Source organism: Ambystoma mexicanum, chromosome 6p, assembly GCF_040938575.1.
Source record: "Ambystoma mexicanum isolate Mex_15411 chromosome 6p, UKY_AmexF1_1, whole genome shotgun sequence".
NCBI classification, from domain to species: Eukaryota; Metazoa; Chordata; class Amphibia; order Caudata; family Ambystomatidae; genus Ambystoma; species Ambystoma mexicanum.
In genome coordinates this window covers 774292779-774318615 of record NC_090935.1, presented here as the reverse complement: position 1 = coordinate 774318615, position 25837 = coordinate 774292779, and the positions used below count along the sequence as shown (strand labels likewise).

The 25837-nt window shown below is 48.8% G+C and overlaps 1 protein-coding gene across 1 annotated transcript in view; it reads left to right on the top strand.

Annotated features, from left to right (window-relative positions):
* SKIC3 (SKI3 subunit of superkiller complex) overlaps positions 1 to 25837 on the top strand; it is a 2336627-nt gene that overhangs the window by 1120409 nt on the left and 1190381 nt on the right. Inside the window, exon 24 of the mRNA XM_069627646.1 lies at positions 25312 to 25380. Within this exon, the coding sequence (XP_069483747.1) occupies positions 25312 to 25380 (69 nt within the window). The remainder of the gene's footprint in view (positions 1 to 25311; positions 25381 to 25837) is intronic.

The window sequence follows — 25837 nt, the reverse complement described above, 5'->3', positions numbered from 1 at the left end:
ATTCTGCATCAACTCAACACAGTGGCATCTCTAGTGTTTCCCTCAGAGGAGAGGGTGGCAGCTATGTTGGGGAAGGTGCATCGCATAGATTCATCTCAGTCCAGGACAGTGCACACCATCAAGTCGCTGCTAGGTATAATGTCATCCTGCATTCACCTGATTTCGTTTTGCAGGCTGCAGATGAAACCTCTACTGGAGTTTCTGGACGCCAGGTGGCTCCAGATTATGGGCAAGTGGACAGACAGAATTACCCTTGACCAAGACTTCAGACAAGCCTTTCAGTCGTGGGAAGTGCGCCAGCATCTTGTGCAGGGGCCCTGTTTCACGTTCCCCCATTCCAGGCTACGGTCACCACAAACACCTCTCTAGAAGGATGGAGGAGGCCCACAACGGGCAGTCCCACGCCAGAGGCCTCTGGCTTCCGGAGGCGAAGGATCTGCACCTCAATGTCCTGGAGCTGTGGGCTGTGTTTTGGGCCCTCAAGTCTTTCCTACCTCTTATGCGAGTACGGGTGGTAGGATCTTCATGGACACCACCACCACCATGTTCTACATCCGGAAACAGGGCGGGAACCGCACCCCTGCTCTGTCCATGGAGGCGCGCATGCTCTATGGCACTGGACCATTCTTCAGGGCATGTTTCTTGTCCCATTTCATCTGGCGGGCTTCAAGAATACCATTGCAGATTCCCTCAGCAGCGAGCTGCTATCCTACCACGAGTGGGAGCTCCAGCAGGAATAGACATCATGCCTGTTCAGCATGTGGGGACGTCCTCAGATCAACCTCTTTGCCACAGCAGCGAACTCAAAGTGCCACGCTTTCGCCTGCAGGTTTCCCCAGGCAGGGAGCCTGGGAGATGCGTTCTCTTTCGCATGGAATAGCCTCTTCCTGTACTTGTTCCCACCAATACCTCTGTTGCTTTGTGTGATCAACACTCAGAAATGCTGTCGCAGAAGATGGCACTAGCCATACGGCTGCCTCCTCTCCAGAGAAGAAGGAAGGATGTTAATCCACGACCTAGCATTGCTGAACCTTACGACTTGGCTCCTGCAGCCCTAGAGTTCAGACATCATGACATTCCTCTGGAATGCATTGAGGTCCTGGCCAAAGCTAGAGCGTCCTCTACACTATCGTGTAACGGCCACAAATGGAAGCGCTTCACTGTGTGGTGCAGAACGCATAGGATTGCAATTCTGCGCATCGCAGCCCCTCAGCTACTGGTGAACCTGTTGTCTTTAGCCAAGGCCGGATTGGCCCACGCCTCCATCAGGTGCATCTAACGGCCATTTCCTGATACTCTGTCACCGGGCAGGCCTTCGCTGTGGTCTCACAGGCTCGCATTGGAGTTTCTGAAAGGCCTCTTTAGGACTTTTACGCCGGTGAAGGCTTCTGCCCCGGCGTGGGCGCTCAATGTTGTTGTTACTAAACTCATGGGTCTCTGTTCGAACCATTGTATCAGGCTCAGCTGAAATATATCTACTGGAAGACAGTGTTCCTGGGAGCCATCACCTCGGCCAGGCGGGTCGGGGAGATTCAGGTGCTCTCCTGCAAACGCCCTCATACCTGTCTTTTCATGCTGCAAGGGTGGTGCTTCGGATCCACCCCCTTTTATGCCAAAGGTTCCGTCTGAATTCCACCTCAACAAACCCTTGGTGCTTCCAGCCTTTTTCCCGAATCCTTCTTCGGTCGCTGAAAGGTTGTCGCATACGCTGGAAGTTGTTCGTGCCTTGAAGTTCTATGTGTGCACCAGGGATTTTCCGAAGAGTTCACAACTCTGGCCCCTTTAATCACAGGAAGGCCCTGTTGAAGGCTTCCATTTGCAGGTGGCTCTCTGCAACATGCACAGTCATCGTCTGGCCAACAGTCCTCTTCCAGGCCGGCCGAGAGCCCATTCCACCAGAGCCATCGCTGCAACGACAGCGTTTCTCTCTGGTGTTCCCCTGCTGGACATTTGCAGTGCTGCTATATGGAGGTCTAAGCACACACCTTCACGGAGTTCTGTTGCGTCGACGGGGATTCCAGGGAGGAGTCCAGAGTTGGCCCGGTGGTGCTACGCAACCTGTTTGTTTGAGCTGAGTCTCTTCCAGGAGTAAGTCGTACTTCTGTTGAGCCTTGCCACCTCCTGTGGTTGTGCATATGGACTGCTGTGTAATCGTATTCATGAGTAACGTCAAGCCTTGAAACACTTGTGTATAGGCGCATTATAAATGCCATATCATATCATATATTATCATATGAGCATGTGAATCCATGCTAGACCCCATGCTGGAGTTACTGTTTTTCTCCAGCATGGGTCTGGCATGGATTCATATGCAAACCCTCACTCCTTCCCTGCTGTGGCTCTTCTGGGTTCATACTATCACTTCACGTGCTTTTATATCTGAAGATGGCCGCCAGTGGTGGGGCTTAGGGAGACGGTCGTCATTGGATGTGTGCAGTATGACCCAGACTCCAGTGATTGGTTAATGGGAGAAAGACCATTTTCAAGCTTTTAAGGCAAGAATGCTTTCTTTTTTACAGAGGATTCATGGCCTGACAACGGGGAATATTCATGAGCCTGTGAATCTATGCCAGATGCATGCTGGAGAACATCAGTTCCAGGTAAGTAACTTGTTCCGTACCTCCTACACGCGGCACAGTGCCACTTCCAGAATTAGAATGCAGCTATCCCCCATGAAAAAAAAGTGGGTCTATTTATTTTTCCATTTATAGCACGCACTAAACCTTGAGGCATCAAGGCGCTGTTACATAACCAGTTACTCACAAAGACATAGCATGTACAAAAGAGCCCGTGTACCAAGCAGTTTAGTAATCAACATTTTAGGCAAACAATGTTTTTAGTGATTTCTGGAGGGTCCAGTAATAGTGCTTGGCTCGCAAGGTAGGCAGGATTAAGTTCCAATGTTTGGCTGCAATGGTAGGGAAGCTGGAGCCTCTGGCTTTGGCCCGTGGGCTGGATAAGACGGTAGGCATATGCTGCCGTGGTGGGCGTGGAAGAAGTTGCTTTTGTAATTTTCTGTGTTAGGTAAGGGAGAGCATCGTTGGAGAGGCATCTGTGCATGATTGAGAATGGGGAGCCAGTGGGCCTTTCTCCCTACTGCAGTGATGTGCTCAAGTTTGGGTATGTTAAGCACTGCTCGAAGTGCCTTATTCTGAATCACTGTATATTCTTGATGTTGTGATCAGTGGTACCTGCAAAGAGAGCATTACAATAGTCGAGTCTCGATCTGATGGTAGTTCAAGCAATTGTAAGGCAGCTGTCAGGGGAAAGGAAAGGTCTGGGTGCATTGATTTAATTTTGTCGTGTAGGCGGCAGATGAGGCAATGGCATTCATTTGCTGTCAGAGAGATAACGTAGCATCTAGATAGACTCCTCCTATCTTCACGGAGGGTGATGCAGGGATTGGGATGCCGTCAATGTTTAAGGTTGTGTAATGGGGATCAAGCTTCTTGATCACTGCAGCGGGACCCACCAAGAGGATCTCCGTCTTATTGTCGTTCAAGCACAAACGGTGTGTAGCCATCCAGGCCTGGATGGTTGTGTGACAGTATTTAGCGAGGTGGAGTCCTCGAGGTAGTTGCCGGACAGGGGGAGTAACATTTGGATATCATTAGCATACTTTGTGTAGGATATGCTGATCGAGTCAAGCAGGACAAATAGAGGTTTTGTGAATATGTTATACAAGGTTGGGGATTCACAAGACCCTTGAGGGCTGCCGCATGTGATGGGTGCCGGGGGGCACTGGCATTCTCAGCGAAAACTCTAATGGATCTTTCACCTAAGAAGGGGGGAATCCAGATCGTACCCTCGAGTGACAAGTTGGCTGCGGACGTTAGGTAACGGCCGAGGATCTTGTGGTCAAATGCAACCGATAGATCAAGGAGCAGCAGCAGGGCAGGTTTGCCCTCGTCCCTAATATCATTGATCTGGATCTTCAGATCAAGTAGTGCTGATTCTGTAACATGGCCTGGGCAGAACCCTGACTAGCGCATACCCAGGATATGGGTGGCTACCAAATAGTGCTGAATTTGCAGTAAGCTGCTCTGTCCAAGATTTACAGTAGGAAAGAGACTGTTGTAATAAGGCGGTAATTAGCTTGAATCCTAGGGTCTAGATATGTTTCTTTAATAAGAGAGAGTACCTAACCCTCCTTGAGGCTGTTGGGGACTATGCCGGTAGAAAGGGAAGCACTGATAAAGGCGGTGATGAGGGGCACCTGGACCTCCAAACAGTCCCTGATGAGGGCCGCTGGGCAAAGGTCTGCTATACATCTAGGTGGTATAAGCCATTTTTAAATGGTTTCAACTTCTGAGACATTGGCAAAGTGAAACATGGGCAGGTCTTGCTGACTGGTAGAGGGGGGCGAGGTGGCCGCCGGATACAACTGTGGGGGTTTTAGCAGGGCTTACTTGATGTCAATTTTTCTGTGGGGAGTGTCAATTTTGGTGAGCATGGCGTTTTGAATGTTGGTACACCATGAATCATCTTTGGTGATCGTGGCCGGGAGGTTAGAAGGGGTTCCTATTCCCTGAGGATCGCACGTGTGTTGGATTTTGTATAGTCAATACAGGCCTTGTAGATGGTAGATTTGGCAAGAAGGATGGATTTATATAGTATTTGGCGGCAGCAGTGAACAGTAGCTTCTTAGCTTCTGGCATTGATTATTTACAATTGGCTTCTGCTAGCTGTTTCTTTGCACGGAACATTTGGAGGTCTGGGGTGAACCATGAGTTTCTGTAGCCGACAGTTTGGATTTGCGGGGCATTAGTGGGGCAATATTGTCAATGGCTAGAGTTTTATAATACAGGTAAGCAAGTGTATTAGAGTCTGTAGAGTAGGGGTCGCAATACGCTCCTTCGTGAGGTTTCTGGAGCTACGGGCCAGAGTCGGGGGCAGCGGAATGGAAGGGGGGGTTGAATGTCCTATAGGCGAGATAGTGAAGTGCACTATGTGATGGTCGGACCACGGGCAAAGGCCACTGGTGTGGTTCGCGACCTGGCAGTGGAGGTCTGCAATCCAGTCTAGGATGCAGCCTCTGATGTCCATGGGGGCACATTGATGGAATCCTAGGGCATTAAGCAAGTTAGCAACTGACGTAGCTGTTAGATCGGTAGGGTCGGTATATCCCAGGTTAAAGTCTCCTGAGAGAATTGTTTTAGACGTGAGCTTGATATGGACACCCAAGGTGTGTAGGAGGTTCTCTTGGAAGGAAGGAGCTGGGCCCAGGGGGCGATAAATGGTGTGATGAGTGATGGTGTCTGAGAGGGTCAATTTCACTGAAAGGATATTGCAATTGTCATTTAAGGTGGGATGGAATTCTCTAATAAGCAGGGAGTCCCTTGCTATAAGTGCCACTACCCCGCCCCTGGTGTTGAGTCTCTTTGGATCGGGAGATGGTGAAGCTGCACACATACAGTAGTGCACACATGTACTATTTACTTCTCCGACTATCTCCACTTACTAGCGTGTTGAGACCATTCCAATGGTGAAAGGTGTTGTACAAATGCCCATTAACAAAACAGTAAACCTCCCTACTTTCACAGATCCATAGGATCGTGTCACCTGTGGAGCATGTGACCTTGTGAAGGGGACCCCAGATGTAAGGATAAGACCTTGGTGGTCCCCTCTGTGTATTTGGCCTTCCCTTAAGATAAGGGAAATATTCTCACAGGGGCATCCTTCTCGTCCGATTTTTTTACCCTTAGGTATAAGTGCTGAGGTTACATTCATGTCCCTTGGGTCCTGAGAGCCAAGAGTGGCTGAAAAATATGTGGTATATCGGATCATTCTAAGTGCTTTTTAGGGATAGTGTACTGATGGGGAGAGAGATTCCTGTGCTATAAGAGACACTGGGCAAGTCGACCAAGTAAACCAAGAAGAGCTAGCCGGATTTCCTCTTAGGCCTCCCAGGTTAGTTGATGGACCCCTCAGATGTTCACAGTAATGCCTGTTTCTATGGATTGTGTCCTCCCACGAATTCCTCATTTTAGATTTATTCTGCAGCAGAAGCACAATTTTGGATTGTTTTTCTCCACCATGGGACACTTTGTGGCATCAGCATCAAGAGCCCCTCAACACACACAGCCTCCGGTTCGGACGGGACATTGATACATATAATCTGCACTGCGATCCGTGACTGCAGTTCCTTTCTTTTCATCATGCTCAACGCGCTACGATCGAAATTTCGAACCTCAAAAGAACTATTATTTCTGAAGTACCCCAAAAAATTCTACACAATATCGATGCCAAAACCTCCAGACTTTAAGCACTGTACAGACTGCGACTGTAAAATATCGCTAACCGATCCTCACAAGGTATGCATATGGTGTCTCGGCGTTAATCATAGTTTCCAGAAAGCAGCTGCACTGCTAGACAGGTATCAAAGATGCAAAATCCATAGGAGGAATATCCATCTGAAAAAACATTGCCAATAGGTAAGTAATTTTTTCTTCTTTAATATCTTGCAAGGCAGACCTTTTAGAAACCCTACAAAAGAATTCAACCAATTATACAAGAGCATCCGTAAGCTGTTAGGGTGTAATGAGTTTGTCAGAGTACCTGCGGGAACACTCTATAGATACCGTTCTGGGTTTGCCACACCTTCAGAAATCCTATTGGGCCTCAAAAATGGATTTGCCCAAAAATTAGATATTTGCTAAGAAGGGTAGGCTGGGCATTGGGCTGGAAAGGGAGCTTATGGCAAGGCGGACTCCAATTCAGGTCCTCTATGGAAATCGTGCCTTATTGGGCTTGGTTTTGACGAAGATCTAGAAGGAATTGAGGGACAGGATGGGTTGAGGAAAAAGAGATCACGCTTCAGGCTCCTTGTTGGTTTAATGGCATGATAAAAGAAATTTACATGGTAAGATGTAACAGAACATGGGCAGAGCTAGTCAATGCAAAGATCAAGGATCCGGTCAGGAATGGAGCGCTCAGGTCCTTTAGAGATCTACAAAATGGCTTTTGACATAAGGCAGAACATTTCTAGTAATACCTGCAGTTCCGACATGCCTTATGGGGCCAATTTAAGGGGAAGTTGGACTTTCCTCAGCCTCTCCCAGTGGATTGATGGGTGACAGAATCAAACATTTCAGAACAACATGTTTCAATATTATATAAGGCTATTGTGACAATACCTCAGGACTTATAACCAAGTTGAGGGTTGAATGGACACATGATCTGGAGGATATGGGTGAAGGGGACTGGTCAGAGGCACTATATGCCCTGAAAGAAGTAGGAATATGTGTGAGGATCTGACTTGTACAGTGATAATTGGTCAATCTTAATACCTGTGGCCGAATTCACTTCCAACAATTCGGATCATTCATCTATCAAAACCAGCCCTTTCTTCTGTAGTCAAGGATTTCATCCTTCAGTCCTACCGTCCATTCTTCCACACCCTACCCCAGTTCCTGTGGTTGATTCCTGGATTGAAACACTAATTAATGTCCACAAGGAAGCAAAGGATCTCCATAAAAGGCCCAAAGAGACGTTAAACATTATGCTAACTCCAAGAGAAGACCTGGGCATTCCTATGCAGTAGGCGATAAAGTCTGGTTATCCTCGAAACTCCTTCCCCGTCGCCTACGACCAAACAAATTGGCTCCCAGGTATTACTGACCCTTTTCTATAAAAGAAATTATCAATCCAGTGGCCTTTCAGTAGCCATGACTACCAGAGTCATGGAAAAGGATCCATCCAGTCTTCCACACCTCTTTGTTAAAACCATATATTCAGCCCTCTCGAACTGCTCCAAGATCTACCCCAGTGATTGTCAATGATCAACTCGAATATGAAGTCTCCAGAATCTGTGGCTCTAGGTACCGACGTGGTCAATTACAATATTTGGTTGAGTGGAAAGGTTATCTTCCCAGTGAGCGCACCTGGGAACCTGTGTCAAACATGAATGGCCCCAGGCTGATTCGAAGATACCATCTTATCCATCCAGGCAAACCCGGAGGAGCTGGGCTTCAGAAGAGGTATACTGTCATGAACCGTCACCTACGTCCTTTCTGGACTTCGTGGTCCCTGACCCATAGGGGATTGACTGCCATAATCCTTCCAACATGGCCACTTGACACGGAACGCTGCTTGCCAGTCTTTACGCTCCACGCTCTCCGTTCTATTTAACAGACATGCCCCCGTGGCTCTGCGCGTCTCAACGCTACCGCTTGCTGTAGTTGGACGTGTGTTGCCGGAGTTCGCTTCGGGCTTTACGCTGAATCCTGTTTCCCGGTTCCTTGAATCCCTCTTCCTTGCTTCTTTCCTCAAAACTTACCTTCTTTCTTCCTGGATTTTCACCCGCGCTCGTGTCACAGCGTTCCGTCTCTACGAGCTCGGACATTGTTCCTTCCTGGTCTCCGTCCTGGACATCTGAACGTATCCTGGAGATGGATTGTTATCCTCACGCTGGAATCCGAAAACCAGTGCACGGGTTTATACAAATCCCGGACCGTGCGAAAGAAGTCACCAAAGAAGGTCTCAAGCAAACAACAAAAACAGGTGAGAAGGGGTGAGAATTGTGACACACAGTAAGGATGATGTACACACCTTGAATACCGAGGTAGCAGCGCTGTCCAAGCAGGTTCAGGTGATCTCCAAGAAAAATGATGAACTAGCAAGATCCCGCCGCAACAATATTTGCATTATTGCAACTGAAAACTTTTACCTCAATTTGCAGTGGAGCGTGCTCATAGTTCCATGGTACCCAAGCCTGGTGCCCCGTCACGCCCCATTATTAATCGTATTCTCAATCACTGCGATCAAGATGCCCTTCTCTGCGCCGCCCGGGAACTAGGTGATCTCATGCTGGGATCCAGCAGAGTCCATATCTACCTCGACTTTCGAGGGGATTTTGTCCTCCGACGTATTCCACATCTATGACAGTAATCACCACATCTGTGCTGCCTTGGAAACATTTTCTGCGTCGATGACGTCGATACACTGTCCTCGAGGGCCTCCGTCGAGGGTCGACATCACCGGATGTTATATCTAGGACGCAAGGCGCCCGTAGCCTCAGTTCCGTTTTTTCCACGAACGTGTTCGCCTCGGAATCTTGGCAATCTCGATTCTTCTACTTCGTTTGTGAAAGTTTGAGACTATGTCTTTGTCTTGTTTTACCCCAAAGTCGGGCTTTAAAAACTGTCGGGACTGCGGTGCTAAAATGTCCATTACAGACCCGCACAACGTCTGCCTCTGGTGCCTTGGCGAGAGCCACGCCACCGACGACTGCGATGAATGCCAGTCCCTGACTTCAAAGGCCCTGCATGAGCGGAAGAAAAAGTTAACGGTAGGTAGGGTTTCTACACTCCGTAAATCAAAATCCGCTGGGCTTTCGACCGACGACTCGAGGGGCGACTCTCCACATCGGCTTAAGTCCAGGGGGTCTCGGTCACGGAGTAGGTCCCGCCATCCCTCTGTCTCTTCTAGGCACTCTAGGAAGTGTCGTCACCGGTCGCCTTCCCCGTCATCGTCAGAGGACTCCGCCAGACGGCGGGTGGCTTGTCCCAACAAGCATTCATCACCGGCAGAATGGGACGCGTTCCGCAAGGAGATGATGGTGATTTTCGAATCGAAGGGCACCGTTCCATCCGCGCCTTCGAGAGAAGCCGGCAAGGAACGAGCTAGGGCCACCGCTTGCACGTCTTTGGGCTCGGGCGATCGATGCGATCATCGGGATCGGTCGAGGTCCCGATCGGACAAGGTTGATCGCAATAGCCGTGCCAGGTCCAGGTCCCGGTCCTCGACACCCTCGAGACCGTCGGAGCCTATGAGGCCTTCGAAGAAGGCATCGACGCCGTCGGCGCCATGTCCGTCGAGGGACTCTCTCTCGAGGCTCCGGCTCCGAGGAAGTCGTCAATGCCATTGGCGCCAAGGCTGTCGAAGGACACGCTTGAGGCTCCGGCCTCGAAGCAGTTGTCGAAGTCGTCCTCCCTCGACGCCGTTTGAGGAGAATTTGCCAGAGGTTCCCCGGAGAGCGGTGGAAACTCTGAGGAAGGCCCTCTGCAATTCAGTGAGGCCTGTTTTTTTAGCCCTTCTCTGGTCAACCCCCCAGGCTTGATTTATTCCAGCCTTTGGACTACATCTCAGAGGTGGAAGAAGGGTCAGATGAGGAGGGGGTTGTGCCTCCTGAGGTTCCTGATGACCTGTTGTCTGGTCACAGCCAAATGGAAGACATAAGTCAGTCTTTACATGACGCCAGTGGTCTGGACACCTCTCCGGAGTCCTCGTACAGGCATCTCATGTCGAGGGTAACTTAGTACTTGGGGTGGTCTGCACCACCTGTTGATTTTCTGCAGGATGACCTGACAGATATATTGGACCAAGGTCCGCCCACTGACCCGGTGCTGCCATTTCATATGGTCTTCCAAAGAAGGGTCGCAGCGGCTTGGACTGCTCCGGAGAGTCTCTCGGCAGTGGGAAAGTCGCTTCTGAAAAAATACCATCCAGCCAGTGGTGACCCCTGCTACTTGTCTACGCACCTCACTCTGGAGAGTTTGGTGGTGCAGGCGGCTACAGCCCCAGCAAAGCAGGCTGCGTACCCTTCCATCCCTCCGAATAGGGACGACAAGCGCTTTGATGGCTGGGCGAAGAAAGTATTTTCATCTGGGGTATGGCTTTAAAGGCAGCCAACTCCGTTTGTTCCTTAGCAAGATTCACTCACACTATGTGGAATTGTGTATCTTTGGTGGCTGAACATATTCCCGAAGGGGAGGAACGGGATGGCTTTCTAGCCCTCGTGTAGGATGGCAAGGATGCCATGTGTGAAACCGTTCAGTCGGGTCTGGACGTGGCAGACTGTGTCAGCCGGTCCATGGCGGCGAGCACCGGGAGGCGCAGGTTTGGATGATTGCGGAAGTCGGGGTTTGCTCCTGATGTGCAGTCCCGGCTTCTCAACATGCCCTTTGATGGTGTCCATCTTTTTGGCAGCAAGGCTGATGAGAGCCTTGAGAGGTTGCAGACCTCCAAAGCTGCAGCGAAGTCATTGAGTGCTGCAGTACGTCAACCTCCACCTTTTCGTCCTAGGGGACAGCAATGTAGGGGAGGTTCCTTTCGATACTACTCTTCCTTTGGTAGATCGAGGGGAGCTGCCAGTCAAAGGGGCCAACGTAGGAGTACCAGAGGTGGAAAACAAGGTACTCAAGGTGCCAAAGCCACTCGGGCAGTTGCCTCCTTGCCTTCAAGCACTGAAGCAGCCGCTTCCTCTCAGTCATGAGGCCATGGCCCATGGTTCGCCGGTTGGGGGAAGGCTGGCTCAGCATCTTGTAGAATGGCGTGCCATTACTTCAGATGTTTAGGTTCTGGAGATCATAGCCCACGGCTACTGTCTTCCTTTCCGGCAGAGGCCTCACGACAATCCACCGGCGAAGCTCTATTTGAAGAGTCCGGGTCCGCTCCTTGCGCAGGAAATCCTATCCCTGCTGGAGAAATGCGCCATAGAACTGGTGCCTGTAGCGGAGAGTAACAAGGGATGGTATTCCCCATATTTTTTTATCCCGAAAAAAGACGGGGATTGAGACCCATCATGGACTTGCGTGGTTTGAACAAGCTCCTCAGGAAGGACAAGTTCAAGATGGTTACTCTTTCTTAAGTCCTCCAGGCCCTTCAACTTCAGGACTGGTTGGTGTCTCTCGACCTCAAGGATGCTTACTTTCATGTGCCAATTCATCCTAAGCACAGGAAGTACCTGAAGTTCGCGGTTGGCATTTTCAGTTTCGGGTCCTGCCGTTCGGATTGACCTGCGCCCCGGTGGTCTTCACCAAGCTAATGGTGGTGGTGGCAGCATATCTCAGGAAAGGGGAGATTGACGTCTACCCCTACCTGGACGATTGGTTGATCAGGGCGCGCTCTCCCGAGCAAGTCCTGGATCATCTGTCCGTCACCTGCCACTCCCTGCAACAGCTGGGCTTCTCCCTCAACGTAAAGAAGTCCCACTTGACACCTACCGAGCGGCTTGAGTACATTGGAGCAGTGCTGGACACATCCCTGGGGCAGTCTTCGCCTCCCCAGGTGAGGGCTCATCACATTCTGCAGATGGAGGACAAGTTTCAACATGCCTAGAGTCTCCTGGCGTTCGAGTTCTTGAGGTTGCTCGGCCTCATGGCATCCTGCATTCTATTGGTGCCGGAGGCCAGGCTGTGGATGAGATCTCTGCAGTGGGCTCTCAAGGTGCTGTGGTCGCAGTCCTCCGGCAGGATGTCGGATCCCATTCAGGTGCCATCCTCGGTTGCCCAGGATCTTCTGTGGTGTGCCGACGAAGGAAATCTGATAAAGGGAGCTACCCTGGCCAGAGGTGACGATCGTGACGGACGCATCCCTCACGGAATGGGGAGCTCATGCCAACAAGTTGACAGTCCGCAGTCGTTGGTCTCCGTCGAAGTCTAGACTCCGCATCAATCTTTTAGAGCTGAGGGCCGTCAGGCTAGCCCTGAAGGCTTTTCTGCCGTCTGTGCGGGGGAAGAATGTCCTGATTATGACAGACAATACAGTGGCCATGCACTACCTAAACAAAAAAGGGGGGCAGGGTCACTCCCACTGTGCAGAGAGGCGTTGCAGCTGTGGTTCTGGGCCATTCAGCAGGAAATTTCGTTTGCAGCAGTTCATTTGGCCGGAGACGAAAACGCAGTGGCGGATGCTCTGAGCAGACAGAGCACGGTCTCTCACGAGTGGGAGCTGGCTCAGGAAGTTCTCTTGGAGATCTTCGCCCTTTGGGGGACCCCACAAGTGGATCTCTTCGCCACCAGTGAAAACCGGAAGTGCGAAAGGTTCTGCTCGCAGGAATTTCCTCAAAGAGGAGCCTTAGGGGATGCGTTCGTAGTGGAGTGGTCCTTCCCACTGCTGTATGCATTTCCTCCAGTCCACGTCATTCCGCAAGTGTTGCGGAGGTTATGGGCCAGGAGAGCGTGGTACCCCGGACCTTCTCGACATGTCCATCTGCCCTCCACGCCGTCTTCCCTATCGAGACGATATGCTCTCACGGGAGGGGGGTTGGGTTCTCCATCCAGAGGTCAAGCCTCTCAACCTTCATGCTTGGTATGTGAAAGGTTGAGGTACAAGGATTGGGACCTCCCTGAAGACGTGATGGAGGTGTTGCTTTCGGCCAGAAGTCCAGCAACAAAATCCCTGTACCGTTGCCATTGGAGAAAGTTCTGCAACTGGTGCAGGGTTCAGAATGTGGATCCTTTTCAGTGTTCAATTCCTGTGGTTCTGTCTTTTTTGCTTTCATTAGCTCACAAGGGGCTGCAAGTGGGTACTATTAAGGGTTACCTTGCGGCGCTGTCAATATTTAAGCGCTCGTCTGAGGAGTATTCTTATTTTAGGATTCCTTTGATTTCTCAGTTTCTAAAAGGGCTCAGTAATGTTTTTCCACCGTCGCATTTCCAGGTGCCGGGATGGGATTTGAACTTGGTTCTAAAATTCCTAATGGGAGCTCCGTTTGAGCCCTTACATTCTAGTTCTTTGAGACTGCTGACCTTTAAGACTGTATTTTTAGTTGTGGTTACTTCCGCTCGCAGAGTGAGTGAGTTGCATGTACTTTCCGCCAAGCCACCTCTCACGGTGTTCCATAAGGACAGGGTTGTCCTTAGGGTTCGTCCTTTTCTTCCAAAGGTTGTGTCGAAATTTCATTTGAGCCAGAAGGTTATTCTTCCGGCGATTTATCCTCCTCCGCATCCTGTTAAGGAAGACGAGAGGCTCCATAGGTTGGATCCGAGGAGAGCTTTGAGCTTCTATCTCTCACGGATGTCCCGGGTCAGAGTGGACGATCAGCTATTTGGGGGATACGCTGGAAGGCGTTTAGGTCAAGCTGTTTCCAAGCAGACCTTGTCCAGATGGATCATTTTGACAATCTCTGAATGTTACCGTTTGGCGGGTAAAGACCCTGCGGTAGGCTTACAGGCTCATTCTACTAGGGGTGTGGCTGCTTCTACTGCTCTACAGAGGGGTATTCCCATTCGTAAAATTTGTGAAGCAGCCACATGGGCCTCTGTCCATACTTTTGTAAGACACTAGTCCCTGGACTCTATCCATGGGCAAGATTTGGCCTTTGGTAAGGCAGTCCTCTATTCTGCAATTTGATTCTAAATTATTTTTCCCACCTCCAGATGTTGGTACTGCTTTGGGAGTCTGTCATAGATGTGGAATACGTCGGAGGACACAATCCCCTCCAAGAACAAGTTACTTTCTTACCTGGTAATGTTATTTCGATGGGATGTTCCTCTGACGTATTCGACATCGCACCCTCCCAGCCTGCCCCTCAACAGAATTTCTTATGCGATTGCAGCTTACGTTTCCTCAAGGCTTTCTGCAGTCATACTGGCAGGAGATTGGTGCCACACGTTCTGGGAAAAAGCAACAACTGAGGCTACGGGCGCCGTGCGTCCTAGATATAACATCCGGTGACGTCGACCCTCGACGGAAGCCCTGGAGGACAGCATATCGACGCAGGACGCCGACGCTGAAAATAATTTCCGAGGCAGCACAGCTGTGGTGATTACTGTCATAGATGTGGAATACGTCGGAGGTGATTACTGTCATAGATGTGGAAAACGTCGGAGGAACATCCCATCGAAAGAACGTTACCAGGTAAGAAAGTAATTGTTCGTCTCTAGAGCTCTGGTTATCTCTAAGATAGATTACTGCAACAGCCTTTTTCTACTCTCCGCCTGCTTCTACTCTCCGCCCTCTGCAATTCATCCAGAACAGGACTGCGAGACTTGTCCTTGGCCTCAAGCCCTGGGTACATATCTCTACAGCCCTGAAATCTCTTCATTGGCTCCAAGTGGCTGCAAGGGTTAAATTCAATACCCTCTGCATTATCCACAAGGCTTTCTGGGGGCTGGGTCCAAAATACCTTCAACTCTTCCTCCGTAAATACCTTCTCACTCAAGCTCTTCGCTCCTCCAACGCCAACTCCCTCAGGGTCAGTCACTTCTCCAAGCAACGAGTTGGGGATAGATCTCTTTTCTCGGCTGGGGCCTCTCTCTAGAACAGCCTCCCTGCCACTCTGAAACTTGAGGAGAACCATATCCGGTTTCGGAAGCACCTCAAGACCTTCCTCTTTGCTTCTGCCTTCGCTCTTCCTCTCCCCTGCTGATCTGTCTGCTTTGGCTCTGTGCACGTAGCCGCCCTCAGATTCCGGGCCCAGGTCCCTAACCACCCCGCCACACACCTGCACTGCCTCTTGGCAACCCTTGCACCTCAGTCTTTATCTGTAACCCTACAGTCCCCTTACCTACACTTATCAGACACCCCTTGTCTGCGCTTTAAACCTCACACTTGCCACCTTGCTGGCTGCACTATCAGTTGTTGTGTTATCCCTTGTTCAGCACTTTCCACCTCTACCCTCTCCCTTGCACTTTCCCCCCTCCCACTCCCCTGCACTTGCACGTTCTCAATGTCACCTGGCCTAGTAAGATTGTTGATTTGTCCTCCCTTGTTCCCCTCCCTTGCCTCGTCGCGCTCTGAAACACGTGTGTATTAGTGTGATACAAATAAAATATATCCTATCATACTTGTTTCTTAACATCCCGCTATGTCCAGGGCAATATTTTTTTTTTTTTTATGGAACTGAAGGTGGAAATCACCAAATTTGGATGGCACTCTGGTGCGATGCGATTGAAATGAGCTACGTTAACTCAACCATATGAAAGGAGAGGGTTTGCAGCCCCTGACTTCTGGCTGTACTGGGCTGTAGCACAGGCACAGTTTGAGGCTGCCTGGTTCCGGGAGGGTCCACTTCCTCACCCCCCATGTTAATCTGGAAAGGTACTCTGACGGAGATAGAGATCAGCAATCGCAAATCCTCCCTCCTCTCTTTGCAGACCGGCGTGAATTCGACCCGGATAGTGTCAAGGTGCTGACCTGGCATAAAATATGGTTGGGGGGACAGCTCTGTATCACATGGAGCTACCCCTATGGGGTTACATGCCTTCCCTGCCTCTGCATCTTCTGGTCTTGTCTGGGCGTGCCATGGGTTCAGCACATTGGGCTCACTGTTTTATGACGGTAACTTTGTGTCAGCTAGAGATATACCAATGCTGCAGCAGAGTAGTTCCTCCACCTGGCTTGAGTACACTGGCTTGCGCAGGGCATGCAAGAAGCAATACAGCTGCCCAGGCAAGCCGGTAAGGAGCTGCGGGAACGGGGCACCCCGGAACGTCCCACATTGGGAGATACCATACAACCCACTACGCCGCCACCATTGGAGGGGCCCCCCCTCCCCCAGAGACCACAATCATCATTAGTATACTCCAGCAGGAGAGTAAGAAGGGGAGGGGGACCCCAATAAAGCCACCCAAGCCCCCCAGAAGACATTCAAACGAGAGGGCACCCAAGAAACCCGGGAGACCACATATCCTACGAGGGGGAGCCCAGGTGCCTCTCCACCCTCAAGGGCAGAGAGCGCACAGGATGAAGGGGGAAAATAGCCCCAATCCCCCTCAAAAGGAAGCGGAGGGAGTAGGAGACAGATCCCTCGCCGCTCACCCCAATCATTGAGTGGGGGGCAAACGACCCAGAGGAGAGTTATCCCCAGTCTAGTGGAGTACAGCCACTTTACAGCCACGTACCTAGTGGCTCTGCATAACCCAGGAGAACTCCGGGAGTGGAATGAGATCAGGCCCAGACCCGGGCTGGAAAAGAACCACAAATACAATCTGAAGCAGGGGAGAGGGGGACCGCACATGCCAAGCTTTGACCCGAGTATTCACACAGAAGAGTCTACTCCAGATCTTATTCCCAAAACCCAGACCAGCCAATAACCGTGAAACCAGCGGGAGCCCGAAAAGACCAACAACATTGGGCAATAAAGAACTTATAATATTCAACCACACAGAAAACCGCTGGGAAACTCACTCGGACGAAACCACCCTCAGCAGAAACGTACAAGAAGCAGCGATGTGAGGCCCACACGGAGTCCCAACTGTGAGAGAACCTGATGCCTGGAAACTAAGGGAAAACCACCCACCCGATATCCAAAATGCCGGCGAAAACCCAAGGTCGTCAGCTAGAAAGCTGCTGGAACACAACACAACAGATTGCCCCCCCGTACTCCCCAAATCAGGGCGAAACTAACTGTGCCCAACAATACTCTGCCACGGGACGACATGGCCATAAATAAGGAACCTGACTGTCTAAAGGGCATGGAAACCAGGATAACAAACACGCTCCAGAGCCAACTAGAAACGATGAGGAAGAGCTGAAGACATCCCTGAAAGAGGTCCGACAAGAAATAGACGAACTCGGCGGCAGAGTAGACACACTTGAAAATGGTCTATCGTACATGGCAGAGGAGGCAAAGCAATACAATAGCCTACTAGACCAAGTTTCCAGGGCCACAAATAATCTTGAGATCCAAACTGAAGATTTGGAAAATCACTCACGAAGATCCAACATCCGGGTCAAGGGCCTCCTAGAAACGATCCAAGATAAAGACCTATGAGACACCATGCAACACTGCTTCAGCAGTATCCTGAATGACTCCCTCCGGAGGGATTCGAATTTGACAGAATTCACCGGGTGGGCCCCAAAAGCAACAAGCAGGGGGTAAGACCTAGAGATGTTCTCATTGCTATGTCCTCCTATAGCCCGAAGGAGGATATCTTGAGGGCCGCACGTACCCACAAAGAACTTACGATCAATGGAGGGCGTATTTAATTGTACCAGGACCTAGCGCTAGTCACTATACACAAGAGGAAGCTCATGCAGCCAGTCATAAAAGCCTTACAGGCCAAACAAATCGCATATAGATGGACATTCCCATTTGGACTAACCTTCTCCTGGAAAGAGAAACAAAGGAGCATCAGTACATGCGAGGAATGCCTTTCACTACTACAAATCGAGGGAGAACAAAGTAAAACGGAAGCTAGCCCACAACTTAGTGCGCTTAGCAGCCAAAACAACCAATGGGAATGGCCATCCGAAAGGAAAAGAACTAACAGAGAAAGGAAACTGGCAGGCCCCTTCAAATATCACGAGTGAGATACCCAGAAGAAGACATTGAACAAAGAAGTGACTGGAAGAGGAGCCGAGGAAACACCTGACCACAGCAGGTGGGCCACTTCAAAATAACCGAACCCTGCACAGAGGAGGGAAAAAATGGACATATTGGAACGAAAACCAGGAAATTATTTGTTCCCGACATAGAGAATAATGGGGGGGGACAACCCACAATGGGTGTGGTTTGGGAGGGGAAACTCAAATCCCCTACACTGAACACCCCAGAGGAGGGGAGAGGGAGAAAAGGGAGGGAGGAGGAAGGAAACCTGGTCAAACAGAGACGGAAGAGCATAAAGAGGTTACCCGGGTCCGGGAGAAAAGGCCCAACGCACAAAAATGGAAGAAACAATAATCAACAAAGCTCAAGAGGGAGACACGCCCCAAAAGAGACACTAATAGACAGAAGCAACAAGCTTATCCCATACAACAATGGCAAATACACTGATCATCTCACTAAATGTACAAGGGCTGAACTCCCCGGGAAACGCAGAGCGATTCTCAACAGGCTCGAGAAGATGCCTGCAACGATAGTGATCCTGCAAGTAACCCACCTCTTGAAAGCGGATGAAAAAAGGATGCACAACAATACTTTGCCTCCAGTGAGACAAAATCAAAAGGGATTGCAATATTGCTGGCTAAAGAATTGAACTTCCGAAAGCAACAAATGATTAGCGACACAGAGGGGAGATACCTGGGAATGAAGGGGAAGATTAAGGGGAAGACCTACACAATCCTAGCCATATATGCATCCAATGACAGACAAGATCGATACATCACAGATCTACTCCTGAAATTGGGGAGTTGGTGCGAAGGCCAGACAATCATAGAAGGTGATTTCAACTGCGTAATGGACCCTAGCCTCGACAAAACTCTGCCCCCCACGGCTGCCGACCAGAGGAACAGACAGGCTCTGGGAAAGCTATTTAGAGACCTGGAATTAATAGAGACCTGGCGCTTCTTCCAAGGAGACACGAGAGAATACACTCACTATTCTGCAGTACACAAAGGGTACTCCAGGATCGACATGATCCTGGTCTCTGCAACTCTAATTCCCCAAGTGACGAAGGTGGAAATCGTGGCACAATACCTTACAGATCATGCCCCAGTACTAGTCAACGTGGAAATAGACAGAGGGAAGAGCAAACGCCCCTTCCCCCCCCCCCACGGAGACTCATCAACCTGATCCTACGTGATTTAGCGCTTAGGACACACATGAAAGAAACTATAAACACTTATTTCAGAGAGAATGACAACGGTGAGGTTGATTGGAAAACAGTCTGGGATGCGGGGAAGGCTGTAATCAGGGGGGAATTCATGGCCCGGGCAGCGGTATACTGCAGGGAGCGAGCTGTACTAACCCAGAAGATGGAACTGGCGCTAAAAGACGCAGAGAATAACCACAAATCCTGACAAATGCAGAAATTGTGGCGAGAGCTAAAGAAAGTGTGTGCCCAACTGGAAGGTCACACCGCTGACACGGTAGCGCAGACGTTGCTTAACACCAAGCAATCGTATTATGTCCATGCAGGAAAAGCAAATAAATTCTTAGCAGCCAAATTAAACAAACAGAAAACCCGTAACTATATAGTCGGCCTAAGAAATGAAAAAAGGGGAAGTGATCAAAAAGGAGGAAGAAAAACTAGAGAAAATGGTCCGATTCCACGAAGAACTCCTACAGGGAGCAAACCTAAACGCGGCAGATCAAAAATCCTATCTACTGGCCACTCATCTACCCCAAATCACGGATCAGGACAAGGAAATTCTGGAGAGATGGTTCATAGCCCAAGAAATCAATGAAGCCATCTCTTCATTACCAGGGAACAAAGCCCCCGGGCCCTGACGGCTTCGGAAATGGTTACTACAAAACATTGCGAACGCAATTACTGGGCCCCCTCACCCGACTCTTTAACACAATCATGGACACCGGATCGATCTCCCCGGATATAGCCAGATCCCTAACAATCCTGACCCTGTAACCAAACAAGGATCCCACTGAATGCTCAAGTTACCGCCCGATAGCACTCCTAAATACGGATGCAAAACTATATGCCAAGATAATAGCAAACAGGCTATAGCAGGTCCTCCCAGACATCATTCATGAGGATCAAGCAGGTTTTATCAGGGGAAGACACACGCAAGATAACGTTAGAAGAGCCATAGATGTAATCGAATGGGGGAGACACACAAACCAGAAATTTGCGATAACGGCCCTAGACACTACACGCACTTTCGACAGCTTGCACTGGGAATACCTGCAGATGGTCAAAACAGGTGGATATACGGAGAGGTACGTGCCACGGCTGCCCCCTATCCCCACTAATCTTTGCAATGGCTATGGAACCACTAGCAGCACGATAAAGGGAAGGCCCTGATATAAAAGGAGTACAAATCAAGGGGATCTCGCAGAAAATAGCATTATATGCCGATGATGTGATGCTCTATATAGTAGACACTGCGAATACACTACCGAGAGCCGTAGCGACACTGGAATAATTCGTCACCATATCCGGGTTTACAATCAACTACAATAAATAAAACGCACTGAACATAACCGAAGACACAAATACAATAAACAGTATGAAGCAGAGGTTCCCCCTGAAATGGGAAAAAAACACTCTAGAATACCTGGTAAAGAAATTTGAGGACCTATACAGAGCAAACATCCCCCCCTCTTTGGAAACAACTAAAAGGGGAACTGCTGAGATGGAATAACCAGGAACTATCGGGGTTTGCCAGAATAGCAACAGTAAAAATGACCCTTCTCCCCCGCTTACTATACGTGACCAGTTCAATACTCGCCAAGGTCCCGCCACAGCTAATCAGAGAACTCCAAAACGCAGTATATAGCTTCATATGGGCGAAAAAGACACCCAGAATACAGAGACGCATTCTAAGTTGCTCCCTGCTCCTGGGAGGCCACGGGGTGCCAGAGATGGGCAGCTACATCAGGGCAGCTCATTTGGCCCCCATACTCAAATGGGCTAAACCAACGGACACGAAAGGATGGAGAGGAATAGAACAAACATCCACACAGATCCTGTTAGTTGCGCTCCTGGCACTGAACCCCAAGGCCCGTGAATCCGAAGAAAAACTACTAGGAGCCACCCAAACAGCCCTACGTAGCTGGAATAGAGCCACGCAAATAAAAAAGATGAAATGAGGTCTGGGCCAATTTTCCCCAATAGCACACAACACCGACTTCAACCCAAGCTTGCAGAAGACATTTTGGGAGGGATGGAAGGGCGCAGATACCCTGACACTGTAGGACATGTACCAGAACGATAACCAAATTCCCTTCTTAGAATGCAAAAAGAAATTCGATCTAGGGGAAAATGAAAGGTTTAGATACATGCAAGTAAGACACTGGATCTCCCACCCGTCAGTGAAAAAGGCGGGAACAAGAACCCCAACAGGCTTGGAACTAACTATGCAAGAGGGGGAACCAAAGAGGGGGATATCGAAAATCTAGACTGCTTGATGGGGCACAACCAACGGACAACTTACTATATAAAAAGAACTGGGAAAAAGATGTAGGAGAGTCGATAACAGAAGTGGGACCAGATATGGACAAGAGCCCATAGATCCTCCAAAAGTACAGCAATCAAAGAAGCTGTATATAAATTATGTTACAGATGGTACATGTCCCCCCACCGTTTACACAAAATAAACCCAGAATATCCCCCAGACTGCTGGAGACAATGTGGATGGAGAGGAGATCTATTCCACATGTGGTGGACATGCCCCAGGGCAATATCCTACTGGGACACATCAAAGATATTGCTGGCAGGGACTTACCGCTCTCACCTAAGGTGATCCTGCTAGGAGCGGTGGCAGAAGGATCATACGCAGCCTCCTGGCACATGGCCACCCTGATAACACACTTACTATCAGCAGCGCGAATGACATTGGCACAACGGTGGAAAACGACAGAGGGCCAGACAACACCATGGTGGTGGGTGAAAGTATGGGGAGTGATGGCAATGGAGAAGGTAACCACCATAAGAACAGGAAAATACCAGAGTTACCTGTCCACATTGCTCCCTTTCAGAGACATCGTTGGGGACAGGGAAGCTCAATTTTACAAACCATGGACCCTTAGAAATATTCTGATCACCTGACAATCTAGAACAAGGAAAGAGGGAGGCAGCACGACGAGGGAAACCAGCGGGAGAAAGCAAGGGACTCACGAACCCAGGTAGATTGGCCAGGGGGGGGCGATGGAGGGAAGATTAAGGGGGCAAAAATAAAACAAAAAAGGGGGAAAATCCTGGGGATACAGGACAATCTACGATATAGCAACAACAGTGAATATAACTCAACTTATTATGTTGTAAGTAGTTTTCTCTTGCACTTATTATGTATGGATTACTGTATTACCGAAGGAAAAATAAATCTGTTTTAAAAAAAAGAGAAGCAATGGAAGGTATTCCCGGTTGAACCGGAGAACGACAATGTACTAGGATATATACTAACAGCAAGAGAGGGTGGTGGCCTGGTGTTGTCCTTGTGTCACCTAGTCCAGAATCGTATGCAGAAGCCACGCACCAATGCTTGCTCTAGACGGGTAGGAGATATGCAGTTAGATATTACAGACGACATGTGGATGGATATGTGCACTCATGCACTCAATGTGTCCAGTAATTTCAGGTTTCATTTGATCCAGTTGAAGGTACTACATCACTACCACTACATGCCAGCTTGACTATGCAAATGTTTTCAAGAGGGCACAGGGGAGTGTCTCGGGTGCCGTGTCACAGAAGCTCCCTATTTTCACATGATATGGAAATGTCCACTGTTGGTACCCTTCTGGAGGGATGCATGCATGCTACTGTCTGAGATGACGGGTATGGCTATAGCCCTCTTCCCCACTGCACTGCTTATTTCATTTCTTTGTACCCAACTTAAAGCAAATGGGCAGGTTTGTGAGTGTATGCCTGTTACTGGCCAAACGCTGCATACAGATGTATTGGATTAGCACTCAAATCCCCACTAGGGAATATTGTTTGAATGCAGTTGTTTGGGCTGTGAGAAACCAAAAGGTGTCTCACGCGCTTTTCTCTTCGGATCTGTATTCCAGGTGGAAGTGGTGACACCGGAGGGTGAGACGTGGTATCACCTTCTCAATAACACCTTTCCACATCCTACCAGGTAGGATACCTAGGAATTCAGCACCCCCTCCCCTTTTCCGATACAAACTCTTTCTCACAGACAGTTCACTGTGAGCTACAACATACTAACACCAGAGCCGTATACCTGACATGTCCCTACACCATGGACAGGCAATGTCAGGCAATTACGGATTATTACACACACCTGACTTCCATCACACTTCCCCACACAGATAAAAGGCGGAGGACAAAGGCACACTCTCAGCGAGGCAAACCACACGAGGAAATAGCAGTTCCAAAATGGCAGTTTAATACAAGGAGAAAGACGGCGAGACCTGAGAGGGCTGCAAGGAGGGGAAGTATCCATGACCTCTATAGTTTCTTTCGTGGGCCTTTGAAAGTAAGAAAACCGAAGACTAGGAACCAAGGCTAGCCAAACCTGCACCGTGTCTCGGGGGTACCCGCGGCTCTCCCGCGTTGATAACCCAGGCGGGGAGGATCGATTGCCGCTGTGATACTGTCCTTGGCTCCTACAACAAAGCAGCGTCAGAAAAGGCAGCACAGCCGGCGAGTTGGAGAGACTGATACCAAACCAGCTTGTGTTTTGAACCAAGGTTGTAAGCGGCAACATTGGACAAAGCGAACAGTGTGCAAAGAGTGACGTGGATATAAGTGGAAACCAAAGGAGTAGTTGAACTTTATAATTGATCTTTGGGAGGCCAAGAAAAGATACCATACACAGAGTGGTCTGGCACCACATGGTTGCTCATCAGAAAGTCTGTTAGGTATCCAACTGATTCTGAGGGTGAGAAAAAGGAATATTGAGATCGAAGTGGTGATGCAACGGGTCAAGCTAAACACAGTGCACATTCGAAAGTCTTTGATAGTTTAAAGTACATCACAATTGGTCCGAGCCCAGCTGAAGGAGACTAATCGAGTGAAAGAAAGGGATCTGAGTTCGGCTGAGGGAGATTCGGGGTGCACCATGAGTCATCCGAGAAAGAATTATCTGAACACAGCTTGAAAGGGATCTGAGCTCGGCTCAGGGGGATCCAGGGTGAACACCCAAATTGAATACTCGGAAAGGAAAATAATGTTTTGGTGTTGTTTTTGTATACCAGACGTTCTGAGTTAAGAGACTTGAAAGAAGTAAAGAAGCTTGGACACAGAAGGTCTTGAACTGTGAAAAGGGAACTGTATCCTTGTGCCGCAGAAGCCAGAGTGTGTTCCTTGCTTGAGTGAACCACCTTGTCCCGTGCTGAAAACGTGGGGAAGAGAGGCCAAAAGCCTGAACATCCGAACTCATAATTTTGTGAACACTTCTTTCTTTTTCATGAACATCACCCCACATTATTTGTAAATTAGTACCAAGGATTTGCAATAGTTTTTTTTAGTATAGGCCCTTTTAATTTGACAAGACTCCACTAGGACTGCATTATTATTGTTTGATGGTCGTAGCTTGCTCCCATCTGTAGATAAGAAGTTTAGATGGGCGTTTATCTCACCCTTGTGAAAGTTCTACTAAACACCCTTGAACTTTGGTCACTTGTGTCTGTCTTCATGCCTTCCTTACAGGGCCCAACAATATGGAGGACCAATGGTCCCTTATGCAACCTGCTGCATCCCGCCCAACTTATATATGGGGCCCCCTCATAGGATATCACCTGCATGCATCATCTCCCCCGAGCACCCCAGTGTCTCTATAATCAGACTGATCATGACCTATGGGTGCCCATTGGGCAAATAACTGGGTACTGTGATGGCCCTTTTGTGTTTGTCGGATTCCACCCCTCTGGGACAAGCCTATTAAGTTGATGTATGCGAGTTAAATTATTGCTTTTTCTTTCATTACTGATGTTTGTACTATTGTTACATGTATTTGATGATGCCAAGTGTGCCAATAAAGAAAGATTTTTTATAAAATACCTGTGTCTTCATACCTCGTTATTCATGCAGATTTAGAGACTGATGTTTTTACTGTAAAGTTCTGAATGAAAGCTCTGAGCAGAAATTTGTGTCTGTTTCTTCCTGTTTTCAGTTGGGAGTATGTTTAATCCCTATTTTTTTTGTTTGGGTTATTTGTCTGTTTTTAGTGGATGGTACACTGCTTATTTAAAGGCTGATCACTGTACTACCAAAAGAATACATATGTTATTTTTTAAACATATTTCCTCTTTTAATACATTGTGTATGTACTGTTTTTCAGCTGGCTCATGAAGCTTTTAAAGTAGCACAGTCGCTTGAACCATCCTATGTCAAGTGCTGGATTGGGCAGGTGAGCTGGATTACAGTAAAACAAAGTGTTGTTCCTTTAAGAAGGATGCATGTTTTATATTGGCACAGAAACATCATTTGTACTAAATGCAATTAAAAGCAAGGTTATTGGATGTGAAAGCTACATTTAGCATTATTTTGTACCAAAATCAATCTTGTAATTATTCATTTAAGTGAATAATAATTTGTACATTTTAGGTTCTCCACTTGGATAGTAAGAATGACTGCTACTATGCTGTGTTGTTGTTGAGAACAAACATTCAATGTGCAGCAGACTATGAAGAATGATATTTAAAAAATATGTTTCTACAACATCTCTTGTAGATGTACCCTAGTTCAAGAGCGCTCCAAGGGAGGCCACTGATGTTCAAGCTTAGGTGAATATATTGTTCGAGGCTATCTCAACCAGGTCTCAAGAGCAAAGCTGTAAAGGAAGTAATAAAATACACATTCTAATG